The sequence below is a fragment of the Microtus ochrogaster genome, linkage group LG2 (assembly GCF_000317375.1).
Source record: "Microtus ochrogaster isolate Prairie Vole_2 linkage group LG2, MicOch1.0, whole genome shotgun sequence".
NCBI lineage: Eukaryota > Metazoa > Chordata > Mammalia > Rodentia > Cricetidae > Microtus > Microtus ochrogaster.
Window position 1 is genome coordinate 3,828,386 of NC_022028.1, and position 16,530 is coordinate 3,844,915.

The window sequence follows — 16,530 nt, forward strand, 5'->3', positions numbered from 1 at the left end:
GTGCTGGGATTAAAGGCGTGCGCCACCATCGCCCGGCTCCCTGAGTATCTTTTGATGGTAGAGCCATGGCTACTCATTCCTGCTTGTTGCTTCCTTGATGCCTCTCCTGGACAGGCCATTGCTCAGAAGGCCACTGTCCCCTGGGTGCTCTTCTCCAAGAGACTGTAGCTCATGTGACATTCCCACCTAGGTGATGCTGGCTCTGGCCAGCCACCTGAGCACGGTGGAGTCGGAGAAGCAGAAGCTGCGGGCTCAAGTCCGGCGGCTGTGCCAGGAGAACCAGTGGCTCCGGGACGAGCTGGCAGGCACTCAGCAGCGGCTGCAGTACAGTGAGCAGGCTGTGGCTCAGCTAGAGGAGGAAAAGAAGCACCTGGAGTTCCTGAGGCAGCTGCGCCAGTACGACGAGGATGGGCACAGCATGGTGAGCACACACAGCCAGGGTTGGCTGGCACCACAGGCAGGGCGGCAGCCCCGCCATCCCGCGGGGATCACCAATGGCTAGCATGTTCCCACTCGAAGGAATTTTATTTTCAGCTTTGATAGCAGCTCCAGATGACAGCAGCGGGAAGCAATCTCGACTTGTTCAGTCAACTTTAATTCAATATGTACTCCCCTAGAGAGTGGGGTGGAAGTTCTTGTTCCCCCAGTAAGCAGGATGTGGGGTGAGATAAGTAGCCGGACAACTCAATCCGGGAATCTATGGCCGGGGAAGGCATAGCCCACTTTAGCAGGGGACTTCCCCTGAGCAGGTGCTTATGGGTACAGAGGAGGAGAGAAAAGCACCTGCCTTCTCAGGCTTCTAGCGTCTGTGCAGAGCTGGGCTTATTCACGAGGATGCGGGTGTGACTGGACAAAGCAGGAGTGCACAGCCTGCATGTGGCCTAGTCAGCACAGAGGGACTTCCACAGAGATAGGTCCCTGAGGGTTGGAACAGTCAGAAGGGTTCAGATAGCAGGGCGGGTTCACGGAAGTGAGTTGTGCTGGATTTTGACGGATCGTGTGGAGAAGAGGAACCTTCTGGGATGGAGGGGGTCACATTTAAGGCTCCAGGGCCAGAGTGCTGTTCTGTCCAGGGACAGTGAGGAGATAATTTGCCTGGGACACACGACAGTCTGATAGGAGGGCTTGAAGGTTCTGTGTAAGGTTGTCATCCCTGATGGAGAAAAGTGATGTTTCATTTTGGAAATGTGTTAGATAGCAAGGGCTGGGCCCTAAGCCCACACTGTGCAAAGGGAAACAGGGAGCCCCAGGCTGAGCTAGACTCTGGGTACGTGTCAGTAAGAGCAGACAGACATACTCCCCCTCAGGAGAGACATATAATCAGTGTAAACGCAGAGGGATTGGCACAGGGCTATAATCACCAGAGGTGCGTGTCGGAGGGAGGGAGGCTGAGAATAAGGGTGCTAGGGAGAGAACTTTCTGGATGAAAAGCAGAGTCATGAGATTTTGTCTAAGATGTCTCTGGCTTTTACATCTAAGACACCTGTGTGTGGCTAGGTCAGTTACTGGTCCTTCCCAGGGGCAGAGGCCTTGCGTGACTTGGTCAGCCATGTTTCTTTCCCAGGGCAGAGGTTGGAACAGAGTCTTTTTGGCTCCCCTGTTGTGTTGTTGATTTGTGGCTTAGAAGAACCCCCAAGCCAGGTGATAGTGGTGCATGCCTTTAGTCTCAGCACTCAGGAGGCAGAGGCAGGTGGATCTCTGTGAGTTCAAGGCCAGCCTGGTATATAAGAGCTAGTTTCAGGACAGGGTACAAAGCTACAGAGAAACCCTGTCTCGAAAAACAAAACAGCAGCAACAACAAAAAGGAAGAAGCCACTGTGGCTGGCATGCTGTCCTTTCTCTTCCAGGAGGAGAAGGAAGGAGATGCCACCAAGGATTCCCTGGATGACCTCTTCCCCAACGAGGAGGAGGAAGACTCCAACAATGACTGTGAGTGCCTGTGGGGCTGCAGGCTGACGAGGGGCGGCCGGAAGCTGCCTTAAGCTGTGGTCCACTCTGACTAGAGTCTCCACATCCACAGACACGTTCTCCATTTCCTCTGGGGACTGGGTGGGTCCCAGGCTAGGACATGAGTTCCCCTCCTCCCTTGTGCCCATCAACATTTAACGTGTCAGGCAATAGCAATTCCAAGACAAAAAAGATGCTGGTTCCATCAGTAAGTTCACAGTCTGTGGAAGATAACCCTAGGCTGGAGCCCCATGGATTCCCCCAGCCTCTCCTATATGCTTTGCCGGGCATTTCTAGCATATGCTTATTGAGTAAATGTTAGCCTAGTGACTTACTGAGAGAATAAATAGGATTGTGACGGGCACAGGTGCAAGTAAGGGTGTGGGCAAAAGGACAGCAGTGGTGGCAGGTCTCCTTTGGGACAAAGGGTGGACAGAGGGGAAGGCATGTGGTAAAGGGAAAGGAGGAGTCCTCTGAGGAAATGCCCTGTCTTTTCTGCGGTGAGTTAGTGTCCCGTGGCCAGGGTGCTACAGCAGCCCAACAGGCCGGATATGAGATCCCAGCAAGGCTGCGGACCCTGCACAACCTGGTCATCCAGTATGCAGCTCAAGGACGCTATGAGGTGGCTGTGCCCCTCTGCAAGCAGGCACTAGAGGACCTGGAGCGCACCTCCGGCCGAGGTCACCCTGATGTGGCTACTATGCTCAACATCCTGGCTCTGGTGTACCGGTGAGCACTGCTCTCCTCCACTGTCTACAACAGCTCACTTGCTGTCTCCCCTCCTCTCTGCTGGCCTGCCAGAGACACCTTGCAAGGCTGTGTCCCCCATTCTAGAGCCCTCACTTTCTCCATCCCAAACCCTTGACCTCAGAGAATACTAATCTCTCAGGCTCTTTGTTTCTCTGGCCTCCCTGAAGGGTGTGTGTATGTGTGTGTGTCTCATTCAGGTTGTTGGCTTTCTCTTGGGAAGGCAGTATTCTGCAGCCTGGTGTGTGTTATCAAGCTTATTCCTGCCCCAACATGTTCCCTGATTTCAGGGGAGTCCCTAATCTCCTCTCAAAGGACTGCGGGAGGGAAGGAGAGAGCACGGGGACAGTGCATGCTAACATGCATCATTTGTGCTACTTTCCAGGGACCAGAATAAGTACAAGGAGGCTGCCCACCTGCTGAACGATGCCCTCAGCATCCGGGAGAGCACCCTGGGCCGGGACCACCCAGCCGTCAGTATTCCTGGTCCACTCATTCTCGTTCATCTCCGTTGTCTGGGTCTCTTAGTCCTCTGTGTGCTGCCTTGGGTCTGCTAACCCCAGCTACTATAAGGAGGCTCGATGGCTCCCAGGCTCTGTCCAGCCATCTCAGTGTTTCTCAGTTTTCTGAGACCCAGTCACTCCTTTTGCATTGCTTACATTTTATAGTAGTGTATAGTAATTGTACAAATAACAGGTTTAATTATGACATTTTCTTAGAAAAAAAATCAACCCTTTTTCTTCTATTTTAATTTTATATGTATGGGTAGCTTGCCTGCATGTATGTTTGTGCACCGTGTGTATATAGTGCCTATGAGGCCAAAGAGGGCATCAGATCCTCCATCTGGGTGCTGGGAATATAATATAGGTCCTTTGCAAGAGCAGGTTGCACTTAGCCCCAGAGCCATTTCTCCAGCCCCTGGTAATCAGTTCATGCACATATATAAATTACTCTGACCACATTCATCCTCCCTATTCCCTCTCTTGTCCCCTTTTCCTCGTGTTTTCTTAGGATGTTAGAGAAGCAGTCTACCACTGAACTTTGACTCAGTGAGTCAGTATCCCTAGACCTTTGATGCTCTTTTTTTTTTCAAGACAGGGTTTCTCTGTAGTTTTTAGAGCCTGTCCTAGAACTAGCTCTTGTAGACTAGCCTGGCCTCGAACTCACAGAGATCCACCTGCCTTTGCCTCCCAAGTGCTGGGATTAAAGCATGCACCACCACCGCCTGGCAATGCTCTTTTTATGACAATGTTTTTTTCTTGAAATTTAACTTATAGCTAATATATCCTACCCATACATAAGATTTCCCCCAAAAGGTAACAGGACTAAAACATAACTCCAGTGAATATAAAAGAGAGAACGGCTTGGCGGTGGTGGTGCATGCTTTATTCCCAGCACTTGGGAGCAAAGATCTCTGTGAGTTCCAGGCCAGCCTGGTCTACAGAGCGAGTTCCAGGACAGGCTCCAGAGCTACACAGAGAAACCCTGTCTGGAAAAAATAAACAACAGCAAAAGAGACAGAGCGTAATTTTTAATTGCATAATACATATAATATGATGTAAAATAAATAGCTGAATACGACTATACTAGAAGATAAAACAAAATAACCTAACGTTGGATTTATCATAGAAGTGCTAAGACAAAAATTGAAAGCCATCTAGGCACGGTGGTACATGCCTTTAATCCCAGCACTTGGGAGGCATAGGCAGGCAGATCTCTGTGAGTTTGAGGCCAGCCTGGTCTACAGAGTGAGTTCCAGAGCAACATAAAGAAACCCTGTCTAAAAAAACAAAAACAAAACAAAAAAAAACTAGAATTTTTTTCTTTTTTTGTAAAGAAAGAGTTGGGGGCTGGAGAGGTGGCTCAGCACTTAAGAGAGTGTACTGCTCTTGCAGAGGACTGGAGTTTAGTTCCCAGCACCCAGGTCAGGTGGCTCACAGCAATTGCCATCTGCCACCTCTGCCTCTGGTCTCCACTTCATTAAGAGTTTTTTTTTTTTTTTTTTTTTTTTTTTTTTTTTTTTTTTTTTTTTTTTTTTTAGATTTATTCTGTCTGCATCTGTCTGCATGTATGCCTGCAGGCCAGAAGAGGGCACCAGATGGCTGTGAGCCACCATGTACTTGTTGGGAATTGAACTCAGGACCTCTGGAAGAGCAGCCAGTGCTCTCCAGCCCCTCATTAAGAGCTTTTTTTAAAAGGAGAAAATTCTAGTACTAGCCTTAAGTAGGGACAGAATGCCAGCATTTGGCGGGTTGTCATGGTTGAGAAAGTGAGCAGTAACGTCTCTGGAGATGAGGTGACCTCGTGAGAGCAGTCCCTGTGAGGTCACATTAGCTAGGCAGGGCTGCTGCATCTCAGCTGCACTGGGATCTTGACCCCCTTCCCAGTGATAGCAGTGTTTCTGCGCGCACACGCACACTCATACACACACACTCACACGCACGCGCACACACACATGTGCGCACACACTCACACACACATGCACACTCACACACATGCACACTCACACACACGCGCGCACATACTCACACACACACTATCCACAGCTTTCCTGCCTCCCTTTGTAGATAGCACTGAAATGCAGCCAGAAACCACCTTTATAAATTTTTAGAAATTCCTCTAGAGGGCGATACCCTCACCCTCATAGAGTTCTAGCCATTCTGTAGTTCCCCCTTTCTAGCCCTTGGCTCTGGTAGTTGACTGTGTCCTTTTTAGAGAGCATGAACACAGTCCAGAGGTCAGAGGACAACCAAGTTCTTAGAGTTGGTTCCCTCCTTTCTCTGTGAATTTAGGTCTGCAGGCTTGACAGCAAGCATTTTCCTTGCTGAGCAATCTCACCAATATGGAGTCTGTGTCTCTTGTTGCCTTGGACTCTGCTGTGCATGGAGAAAACTGGAGATTCATTTGCAACACTGGTATGTGATGGGGCTTGCTTTCCTTTGCAGGTGGCTGCCACACTCAACAATCTGGCTGTGCTGTATGGCAAAAGGGGTAAATACAAGGAGGCAGAGCCATTGTGCCAGCGGGCACTGGAGATCCGAGAAAAGGTGCCACACTCATCCTCCCCCTCCCCTGTCCTCTACTGACTTTCCTTCCTCCTTTTTTTCCTTCTGCCCCTCATGTGCACACACACATAATCATAGTCGCTTGTCTGTTCTTTTTTTCCTTCTGCCCCTCATGTGCACACACACATAATCATAGTCGCTTGTCTGTTCTTTTTTTCCTTCTGCCCCTCATGTGCACACACACATAATCATAGTCGCTTGTCTGTTCTTTTGCTCGATTTCAGGTCTTGGGCACTGACCACCCAGATGTGGCAAAGCAGCTAAACAACTTGGCCCTCCTGTGTCAAAACCAGGGCAAGTACGAGGCAGTGGAACGCTATTACCAGAGGGCGCTAGCTATCTATGAGAGCCAGCTAGGGCCCGACAACCCTAATGTAGCTCGGACCAAGAACAACCTGGTAAGGAAGGAAGGGACAGGTGGGTGGGGACAGAGGGGGAGGAAAAGGACTCCCAAGTGGGTTCTGGACTCAGAAAACATCAGAATGAGGCAATGCCTTTGCCAACTTCACGCCTATCTCCAGGGCTGCCTTTCAGGATCAGAGAGAGGTTCCCGGTCATACTGGGAGTTGGGTGGGAATAACTTTAACCCTCAGCTATAACAGATTGAATGAGGAGGGTCTCAGGGACCGACACCAAGAGGTAGAACTCCCTGAGTCTGGCTGAGACCTGCTTCCTTCCGCCTCTTGCTCCTATGTGTCTGTTCTGTCTCTAGGCGTCCTGTTACCTAAAGCAGGGCAAGTACTCAGAGGCTGAGACTCTGTACAAAGAGATCCTGACCCGTGCCCATGTGCAGGAGTTTGGATCTGTGGATGGTGAGTGGTAAGGTCTGGGAAGGGGACCACACATAGATTGATAGGGACAGCTCCAATGCCTGTGGGTTCTGACTCCCCACATAGTCCTCAGATCTGTTATCTTACCTCCTCACTCAGTATATCATCCGCAGATGACCACAAGCCTATCTGGATGCATGCTGAGGAGCGAGAGGAAATGAGCAAAGTGAGTATGGGATCCAGCCCGCACTATCACCTCTGGCTCGGTCCTTATTAGTTTAGCATCTCCCTTCTTGCCCCGGCCCTCAGTGTACAGTGCCTTTCCCAACCCAGTCTGCATCTTAGCCCTGTGCTCACCTTTTCCCAGCATCTCTGTACTTTATCCCCAGAGACGGCACCGGGAGATTGGCACACCCTATGCGGAGTATGGAGGGTGGTACAAGGCCTGCAAAGTAAGCAGGTGAGCTGCTGGAGAGACTGTAGTCTCTGCTGCTTCTCTGTCCAGGCTCCTGATGCCAGAACCTGCTTCCCTTCGACTGTCTCTCAGCTTTTCCCCTGTCCCCTTCCCTGGCCTCTTCTGTTCTCTTGTTTTTGTGGTGCTTAGGGTTTCTGCAGAGCCTGCATATGCTTGCCAAGTGTTCCGCTGTTGGGTCACATTCTCACTCCACCTCTGAACCATTCTCCCTGCCTTCTCCAATCTCCCTGCAGCCCCACAGTGAACACTACTCTAAGAAACCTAGGGGCTCTGTACAGGCGCCAAGGAAAGCTGGAGGCGGCTGAGACCTTGGAGGAATGTGCCCGGCGTTCCCGGAAACAGGTCAGAAGCCCACAGCACAGGGCAGTGGTGCCTCTCTGTGATCTTGGCACTTGGGAGGCTGAAACAGGAGGGAGTTCCAGACTAGCCATGGTTACTTAGTAAGATCCTGTATCAGGAATGGATAACTCAGCAATTGCCAGCACTTGGTGCTATTGCACAGGACCCAGGTTCAGTTCCTAGCACCCACATCAAGCAGCTCACAACTGCTTGTTACTCAAATTCCACAGGATTCAATGCCATCTTCTGACCTCCGTGGGTATCAGCATGCATGTGACTCACATATATTACTCAGACACATATACACATAAGATGAATAAATCTTTTTTTTCCCCACCCTGAGATAGACTGGATTTCTCTGTGTAGCCCTGGCTATCCTGGAACTCACTCTGTAGACCAGGCTGGCCTCGAACTCAGATCCTCCTGCCTCTGCCTCCAGAGTACTGGGATTAAAGGCTTGTACCACCACACCCAGCCAGTAAATAAATCTGAGAGCAAGCGAGAGAGAGAGAGAGAGAGAGAGAGAGAGAGCTGTCTCAAATGCGAGTGCTGTCTCAAACAGAAATGACGGTCCAGAGTGGGAACACCGAGAAGGAAGGGCCAGGGCACTAGGGACTGCTGGGGTTTCTCGTGCGTCTGCTGAAGAGGGTGAGGCAGTATTGTGACTGTAGTGGTTTTAAAAGAATTTTATCATCATCATCATCATCATCATCATCATCATCATTACATATAGTGTTCTGCCTGCATGTGTGCCTGGAGCCAGAAGAGGGCACCAGATCTCATTACAGATGGTTGTGAGCCACTATGTGGTTGCTGGGAATTGAACTCAGGACCTCTGGAAGAGCAGCCAGTGCTCTAACCTGTGAGCCATCTCTCCAGCCCCAGCTGTGGTGGTTTTTAAGAATGTTTTCACTCCAAACTTGTCGTTCTTGTCATGGCACAGATTCGGATTCCTTTCACAGTTGGTATGGTAGCTCATGCCTGAATTTCTGGTATTCAGGAGGCCAAGGCAGAATTATTACTGTGAGTTTGAGGCTAGCCTGGGCTACATGATGAGTTCTAGGCTAACTTCAGTTACAGAGTTTCAGCCTTGTTTCAAAAACAGAACAGAGCTGGTAAGCTGGCTTGGTGGGAAAAGGAGCTTCTATGCAGTCCTGAGAAGCTGAGTTCAACCCCTCTGTAAAAGTGGAAGGAGGGGCGTTACTCCAAACACTCAAGCTGTGGCAATGTGTATGTCTCTTTCCCATCATGCACAATAATGATGAAATCGAGTGGGGTGAGTAGTGTGGGAAGACAACCAGGAAGACCTAAGTTGGGAGGCAGAGACAAGAGGATCCTTGGGGTTTGCTGGCTAGCCAGTTCAGCCAAATTGGCGAACTCTAAGTATAGTGAGAGCTCGTCTCAAAGAAGACAGTGTGAAGAGCAATCGGGAGGACAGTCGCTGCTCCCTACAACAACACATTCAAATACACACAACAGAAAACAGAACAATGCAAACTGGACTCACCTCACTAGGTGAAACTGTGGAAGGGCAGCTTTCCCTTCCACAGGCCGGTGAGGTTGAGGATTTCTCGGTTGCAGATCTCAACTGATTTAGTAAGTCATCCATTCACTCTGGGACACAGCTACACGAAGCCTGTGTTAGGATGCACTAGCGCCACACAAAGCATGTCCTGCCTGTGTTTGTGTCAGAGCCATTATAAGGAGGGAAATGCTGTCCTTGCAGTACCTGATAGAAAAAAGATCAAAAGCCCATCCTGAGATTTAAGGAATATGAAGTTCTTTCCTTCTATTTTTTTTCCTTTAAAGATTTTAGTATGTTGTGTGTGTGCATTTTGCCTGCATGTGTGTCTGCATGCCAAATGCATGCAGTGCTCACAGAGGTCAGAAGAGGGCACTGGATCCCTGGTTCTAGAGTTACTGGCATTGTAAGCTGCCATGTGGGTACTGGGAATGTAACCTGTGTCCTGGAAGAGCAGCTGGTGCTTTTATGGCTGAGCCATCTTTCTAGCATCTCCTCCTCTTCCAGGGTACTGACCCTATCAGTCAGACCAAGGTGGCAGAGCTGCTTGGGGAAGGCGATAGTAGAAGGACCTCCCAGGAGGGCCCTGGGGACAGTGTGAAATTCGAGGGAGGTGAAGATGCATCAGTGGCTGTCGAGTGGTCAGGGGTAAGTCTGCTCATTGCCACTGCCCAGCCTTTTCCCTTCTTGCTGGGCACTGAGAAGCTCCGAGGCTTCTTTCTCCAAGTTCATACAGGGTATTAATCGTATTATCCCCACCAATTAGCTCATCCTTTTAGGTCTGTCCCTGGGAATCTGCTTTTGAAGGGGCTCTTGTTTTCAGTCACTGGGCCTCAGGGACGGGGGCAGGTGCAGACTAGACAGCAGGAGTAGACTTGGAAGCCAGGCTACATGGAACCCCATTTGCTCCTACTGCCAATCTCTGCTAGGATGGCAGTGGCGCCCTGCAGAGGAGCGGCTCTCTGGGAAAGATCCGGGATGTGCTTCGTAGAAGCAGCGAACTCCTGGTGAGGAAGCTCCAAGGGACTGAGCCTCGGCCATCCAGGTACGTGACAAGCTTAAGATGGCAAAGCAGCCGCAAGCCGGTGGCTGCAGCTCCCCTTGGTGCTGGAGCAATGTCCTAGACGTGTCCTACACGGAGGGACAGTGGACTGGCCTCAGTTCTCTCGTTCTCTCCTGTAGCAGCAACATGAAGCGGGCAGCCTCGCTGAACTACCTGAATCAACCCAGTGCAGCCCCACTCCAGGTGAGCAAAGGGCTCCAGAAAGCAGCTCCAGGGCAGCAGGAAGGGGAAAGGGTTATCTATCAGGAAGTTGGCCTGGGAGACTGGAGCCCTTCAGGAGCCCAGCTGATGGGGTGGTAATGGAGGTGCTGGGCATAGGGGGGCAGTCTCAGATGCTGGGCACTGGTGGCACATGCCTCTAATCCCAGCACTCAGGAAGCAGAGGCAGGCAGATCTCTCTGAGTTCAAGGCCAGCCTGGTGTCAGAGGGAGCGCCAGGTCTACTGTATAGAGAAGCCCTGTCTCTAAAAAGAGAGAGCGAATGAGAGAGAGAGAGAGAGAGAGAGAGAGAGAGAGAGAGAGAGAGAGAGTTAGTTGGTGCTAGACAGGAGAGGACCTCCAAACTGGTAAGGAATTAAAACAGAGCAACAGAAAAGGTATTAAATCTCTTTGAGGAAACAGCAATGCTATTTTCAACACAGCAGCCTCTTGTATCGGCTCATTCACAGTACAAGCCAGTGCTCCTGGGTGGAGGTGAGGCGGTCCAGCCCAGGTCCAGAGAGGCCTAGGACAGCTGTGGGCCAGACAGGCTCCAGGAGCTCCCAGTGCTCATGGGGTGGCTGGTCTTATCTGTTTCAGGGTTCCCGGGGCCTCAGTGCCAGCACGATGGACCTTTCTTCAAGCAGCTGACGTTCAAACAACCCCCATGCTCCCCTCAGCCCTCACAGCAATCCCCCACTGCTGCTGTCCCTTCCCCAACCCAAATGGGAAGGTGAAGAAGGAGCAGTTTAAACGGAAGATTGCTGCCTCCAGAGTCTAGGCTCCTTCCTCAGGAATGCCCCTTTGGAAGGGACTCAGGATATGTTCTTTCCTTTGGAGTCCTCTAGAGTAGCTCACTGAGGCTCCAAGGTGGGTGAAAGGCAGGTATGCACCTCCAGGGTATGCCTGCTGCTGGTTTTTCTGTCAGAGGGTTTGGGGCTGGCTTCTTTCATCCCCTGCCCTCTGCTGCCTCACTTCAGGTCCATGTATTTCACGATGTTTCTTTAATAAAAGAATCAGGTAACCTTTTGCTGCTTGAATTGAAGCATGGGTGTGTTGGGACCCTTGACAGGGTGAGGGCAATGGTACATGGGACAGCAGGATTGTGAATTCTTGGCTTTTTCCTGTTTTCCTCCCTGTGTTTGTACCCTCTTTAGTGGGGCCTGGAGGAAGGCATCTGGGGGATGGGGAAGGAGGCCTACAAGGAGAAGGTGCTGTGGACTGGGTTGTCAGGGACATGTGGTGGCCATGTGGCAGGACCCTGGAGTCCTGGCGCCACTTCTCCTGTCTGTGAGGCCCTCTGTGGCTCCCTTCCCTCCTCCCAGCTGCTTGGGGGAAGGGATGTCTAAGCAGGCCTGGGGGGCCCTCCAGAGCCAGAAGGGGGACAAGGCACTACCCATCCCCTCTTGCATATCCTGGAGGCCTGTCAGCAGCTGGGGCCCATCTTCTAAAGCTTGACTTCTCCTGACCCGCCTCCCACACCCCTTGCTGCTTTCACAACAAAGAAAGAATGTGGGGGTGGTGGCGCTGGGGGTGGAGGGTGCCCGGAACAAGGACTGTGTGGGGCCTCCCCACAGCTGGAGATTTGGCCATGCCCTGACACAGCCCAGACTGCCTGGAGATGGACTTGGGATGAATGTCTGCCTAATAGCTTTCACTGGCGCCCAGAGTCCAGTGTTTCTACCTTGGGTTCAGATTCGGCCAGCACCAAAGCTAACTCCAGTCACGCCCTCCCCCTCTCTCTAGCTACATCTGTCCCGCAGGGCACCACAGTTATGCCCTCGTTGTCTTCTTTGTGGCCGCCTGTGACACCATGCTGGTCTGCCTCCCAGCTCTTTGGGTAGCTTGTCTCCACCAACTTGGAGAATACGGGGCATATACTATTGGTCTAGACCTCCACGTAGGTCCATAGTGACCATCTTTCCTAAGGATGGTCACAGAAAGAGAGTCACTTTGGTTCTCCTGCGTCCCGGTGGACAAACCAGGCGGTGGGCACAACATCCGCGTCTCTGGCACTCCCCTGGGACCGCCACTGTCCCCCGTCCCTCTCCTGATCCTTCCCTCAATGGTCAGCTCCTCCCCTCGACTGCGAGGAGGGGGGCGTCAGGGGGCGGGGCGCCGTGCGGGCGGAGGGGAGGGGGCGTCGGGGGCGTGGCTTGGCGGCCGCGGTGGCGCGCGAGGGCTCGGAGGTACGGGGCGGGCGCGCGCGGCTCCAGCTCGGGACGCCTCGGGCTCGGGCTGCGGCTGCTGCAGCGGCCCCCACACTCCGGTCCGCGCTCCCGTTCGTCCGTGCGCCTTGAATCTCGCTGCTCCCCTGCCGCCCGCCACTATGGGAGCCCGCCCGCGACCTCTGCTCAGTACTCTGCTGTTGCCGCTGCTGGCCGGTGAGTCTCCCGAGAACCAGGGGTACCGAGCTAGGCTTTGAGAAGCACGGTAGTCCCGGGAGCTGGAAGGGCCCTGGAGAGGTGGGCTGGGCGATTGGGGCAGTGGAGAGGCTCGCTGGGAGTTTGGGGATCCGGGGTTGGCGACGCCCCCGTGCGCGCGCGGTGCCCTGGGTCGCGGGGACGCGTTTGCTGCGAGTTCTCCCGGCCGGTCCGCTCGCCCGATCCGAGAGTTTGCTCGAGCGTTGTCCGGAGTCGCCAGCTCCCGAGCCCTGCTGGGGAGCTCCTTTTTGGGGAACAGCGCCCTCCCATCCCGTGAGAGGGTGCCGACACCCTGGGAGGGTCCCGGGCCTTGGAGCCCAGGTGAGGGATACCGGCCTGGGTCCCAATCCCGACCGACCTGACCTAGGGCGCGCCTGGCGCGGAGCTTTGTTACCTATACCGGCCCGATGCGCCTGGCTCCCTCCCGGAAAGTTCCGGGGCAAAGCTGGAACCCCAGATGGCCCTGCCCGTGAGGGCAGGTTAGACTGAAGGGTGCCTCATCTCCTCCAACTAGGCCCGAGCCTTGAGCCCACTCGGTGCCAGGGTCGTATCCCGGGAGCGGAGGGTCCCAGGCTGTAGTAGTGACTAATGTGTTGAAGGCCTCTGCCAAAATCGGGCATGGCCTGCTTGCCAAGGTGCGGACGGGCTTTGCTCTGCTGTTTCCTGGATTTCCATCCTGTCGGTGCTCTGGGAGGAAAGAAATATCTGTCTTCCTAAGGGCAGAAAGGCAAAAAAGCTCAACTCTGGCTTTTAGTGGAGGGCTTATGTACTTTGATGAGGGTGTGGCCCACGTCTCCAGGGCAAACAAGGGGCACCACATCCTGCAGATTATTAGTTCCCGGCTGATCATACCTGAAAGTCAGTCACCACTAAAGGTGTTGGAAGTGATTTAACCGGAAATCGCCACGCTACTCAATGCATTCTGCTGGTCCCAGTCAGCAAGGACCAAATGACGGCTCCTCACAACCCCTTCTGTGGTGTTCCGCCAAACAGCCCTCTTTAGGGGGGACGTTCTGCCCATTCTGTCTTAGGTGATCACTTAACCATTCCTTTAAGGAGTGCCAGTCTGGCGGGCAGGGGCAGGGAATTGTCTGCTGTCATCTCCCTGACCAGCTGTTGAGGGTTTAGGGGCCAGAGAATGAAAGTCTCTCCCACTCCAGTTATTAAAAAAAAAGAGGTAAGTAGAGTCCAGAAAGAACCCGTCCTGGGAATTCCTAGCTGGTATATGTGTGGTAACTGCTCATGGCGAAGTCCCACATCTGCTCCCGGAGGAAGTGTGGAAGTTTTTTTTTTTAAACACAGCCAGGATGAGGGTGCAGCCATATGGGCAAACAGCCCCAGCTCACAGGCCTCCTGGGCTGCCTGGTGGGTTTTGGTGTGTGGCTCCGCTGGATGTGCCTGTCTTTGCTCCTGTGGTTCATCTTTATGAAGTCTGATGGAGATGGGGCCCTGGCCACACCAGTTGCTGAATTTCTTCTGTGAGGACTCTGAACTTCAGCGATGGGTGTCCTGGGGAGGGGGTGTGTGAGCCGGAAGTTGGACCGGAGGGAGTTGGGAGTATCTTGTGCTCTGCAAAGAAACATTTTAATGAGGGCCTTAAATCAGTTCTAGCAAACTTGCCTTGGTGTGGAACCTGTCCCTGTGCTGTGGCGCCTGCTGTTCTGGGGAAGTCCAGGGACTCTACCCACCCCAGATGCATGTCTTCAGGGGGCAAGGATTTCTTTACTAGATCACAGCACATTTTTCCTTCTTGTTTAACAGTGTCATTAACTGAAGTTGTAGGCAGACCTCGATGTTAATAAGGCTGGGGCTAGGGACCTAGCCTGGTCGGATTTGTGGATTAAACCATTTTGAAGTTTGGGTAATGAAGCTATAAATGTCTGAGTTTCTTTCCAAACCTTGAGATCCCTGGTGTGATAAATACCCTGTTGAGGAAGAGAAGGCTTAAGGTTTGGAACTAGAATCCCCCCTCCACTCCCGCAACTGCCATTTTTGAAGACAGAGTCTTTTTATATGCTCTCAGACTGGCCCTAGACTCATTGTGCAACCCTCTCTGGACTAGAACTCATGATTCTCCCTCCTCAGCTTTCTGAATGGTGAGACTAGAGAATAGGAGGCCCACACCTGGCCAAACCTGGGATTCTTTTCTCTGTTGTTGTTAAATTATTTCTTACCTTTATTTGTGTGTATATGTGCTCACGTGGTTACATATGTCACGGCATGCTTGTGGAGGTCAGAAGACTGGAATCTGTTCTTTCCCTTCACTATGTGGGTTCCAAGAACGACACCCAGTCTGTCATGCTTGGTGGCAGGTACCTCTCCCTGCTAACCCACCTTTGGCCGGATGTAATTTGTACCTGCTCCTCTTTCCTGTCCTGGTCCTTGGATCTCCAGGCTTTTGCATCTCTGGAAACTGAATCCTCACTTTCTGGGATCTGCTGTTCTAAGGACTGGATTCCCAACATGCTGCAGCCTGTAATTCAGACCTAGTACTTGCTTCTATCAGTGGTGGCTTTAGCAATGGGAGGACGAGGCTAACCCTTCACATCTCTCGTGTGTGTGTGTGTGTGTGTGTGTGTGTGTGTGTGTGAGTGATCAGAGCAGCAGTGACTCATGGCAGAGCTCATACTATGATGCTCCTGTGATCTAGACAAGTTTCTTTTTCTCTTCACTTTTTTTATTTTGGTTTCAAGACAGGGTTTCTCTTTGTAGCTCTGGCTGTCCTGGAACTTGCTTTTTTTCTTTTCTAATTAATTTTTTTTCATTTATTTTACATACCGACTATATTTTCTCTTCTTTTCCTCCCATTCCCTGCCCCTGGAACAAGCCTCTGCCTCCTGAGTGCTGGGATTGAAGGTGTGCGCGTGCGCCACCACCGCCCCTGTATCTCCATGTTTACAGTCATCTTCAACAATAAACAACCAACAGCTGGCCTGTTTGCCATCTCCTAAAACACATCCTGTGTTCTCCACTCAAGACCTACACTCTTGTGTGTGGCTTGCCTCGGTCCACCTCTGCAGCTCCCGAGATCCCCAGAGTCTCCTGGAACCTGTCCTGGCCTGGGCCTTGCTGTGTAGCCAGGGATGCCCTCCTGCCTGTTGAATTACAGGTGTGCCATCATGCCCGGTTTTATTTAGTACGGGGGTTGAAATCAAGGGCTCGCAGCATACTAGGCAAGCAGTCTTCTGACTGAGCTCCCATAGGCTCTCTCATCCTTACGATAGCGTCTGTATTTTTGTCCCAGCTGGATTTCCCCTTGTAGAACTCCTTTTAGCTCAGAATCTTATTTATGGTGGGTCCTTACCCAGGCCCATTAGAAAAGGGAAGGAAAGGGGAATGAAGGTCTGTGTGTCCAGTCCAGCCCCCCTGGGGTTGATCTGCTCCATCACAGCACAGTCAAGGGGCCAGACTCTTTTCCCTGTTGCTGGTTGGCTTTTCTGATTTTTGATGTGATGTTTCTGGGCATTGACAGCCGCCTCTGCATGCGGAGCTGTCCTGCCCCAAGACGGTATGGATGGAGAAACTCATGCAGCGAATGTGTGACCAGACAGCCTGCAACTTTACTGCTCTGAAGAAAGCCCCAAGCCAGGTGACATCGGCATCCCGTCAGAATCATAAATGGGTTTCTTTTTGTAGGCTAGGCTGATTCCGACCCATGGTTTTCTTTCTTGAGCCCCTCAAGTGCCAGGAGAGCGGGGCTGCAAGAGCATGGTCAGCTGCTGTGTGTGTTTCCATGAGTGTGTTGACATTCTTCCTATAGAATAGAAGTTCAAAAACTGGGCTTTCCTGTGGCAACTGTGGAAGAGGGGCCAACTTTGTAAGTATGTGAAGTTTTTTTTTTTTTTCCGAGACAGGGTTTCTCTGTGGCTTTGGAGCCTGTCCTGGAACTAGCTCTTGTAGACCAGGCTGGTCTCGAACTCACAGAGATCCGCCTGCCTCTGCCTCCCTAGTGCTGGGGTTAAAGGCGTGCGCCACCACCGCC

At 52.1% G+C, this 16,530-nt stretch overlaps 2 protein-coding genes across 7 annotated transcripts in view; both read left to right on the forward strand.

The window, feature by feature from the left end:
- Klc4 (kinesin light chain 4) overlaps window positions 1-11,155 on the forward strand; it is a 14,541-nt gene extending 3,386 nt beyond the window's left edge. For all 6 annotated transcript variants that reach the window (XM_005359745.3, XM_013350960.2, XM_013350958.2 and 3 more), the window contains 14 exons: window positions 191-421; window positions 1,848-1,929; window positions 2,457-2,676; window positions 3,080-3,167; window positions 5,640-5,741; window positions 5,984-6,157; window positions 6,472-6,571; window positions 6,703-6,755; window positions 6,919-6,989; window positions 7,238-7,346; window positions 9,373-9,513; window positions 9,795-9,910; window positions 10,048-10,111; window positions 10,726-11,155. In XM_005359745.3, coding sequence (XP_005359802.1) covers window positions 191-421; window positions 1,848-1,929; window positions 2,457-2,676; window positions 3,080-3,167; window positions 5,640-5,741; window positions 5,984-6,157; window positions 6,472-6,571; window positions 6,703-6,755; window positions 6,919-6,989; window positions 7,238-7,346; window positions 9,373-9,513; window positions 9,795-9,910; window positions 10,048-10,111; window positions 10,726-10,776 — 1,602 coding nt within the window. In that variant the 3' untranslated portion in view covers window positions 10,777-11,155. The remainder of the gene's footprint in view (window positions 1-190; window positions 422-1,847; window positions 1,930-2,456; window positions 2,677-3,079; window positions 3,168-5,639; window positions 5,742-5,983; window positions 6,158-6,471; window positions 6,572-6,702; window positions 6,756-6,918; window positions 6,990-7,237; window positions 7,347-9,372; window positions 9,514-9,794; window positions 9,911-10,047; window positions 10,112-10,725) is intronic.
- A 1,170-nt stretch (window positions 11,156-12,325) lies between these two features.
- Window positions 12,326-16,530, forward strand: part of Ptk7 (protein tyrosine kinase 7 (inactive)) — a 64,595-nt gene continuing 60,390 nt past the window's right edge. The window contains exon 1 of the mRNA XM_005359746.3: window positions 12,326-12,509. Coding sequence (XP_005359803.1) covers window positions 12,455-12,509 — 55 coding nt within the window. The 5' untranslated portion in view covers window positions 12,326-12,454. The remainder of the gene's footprint in view (window positions 12,510-16,530) is intronic.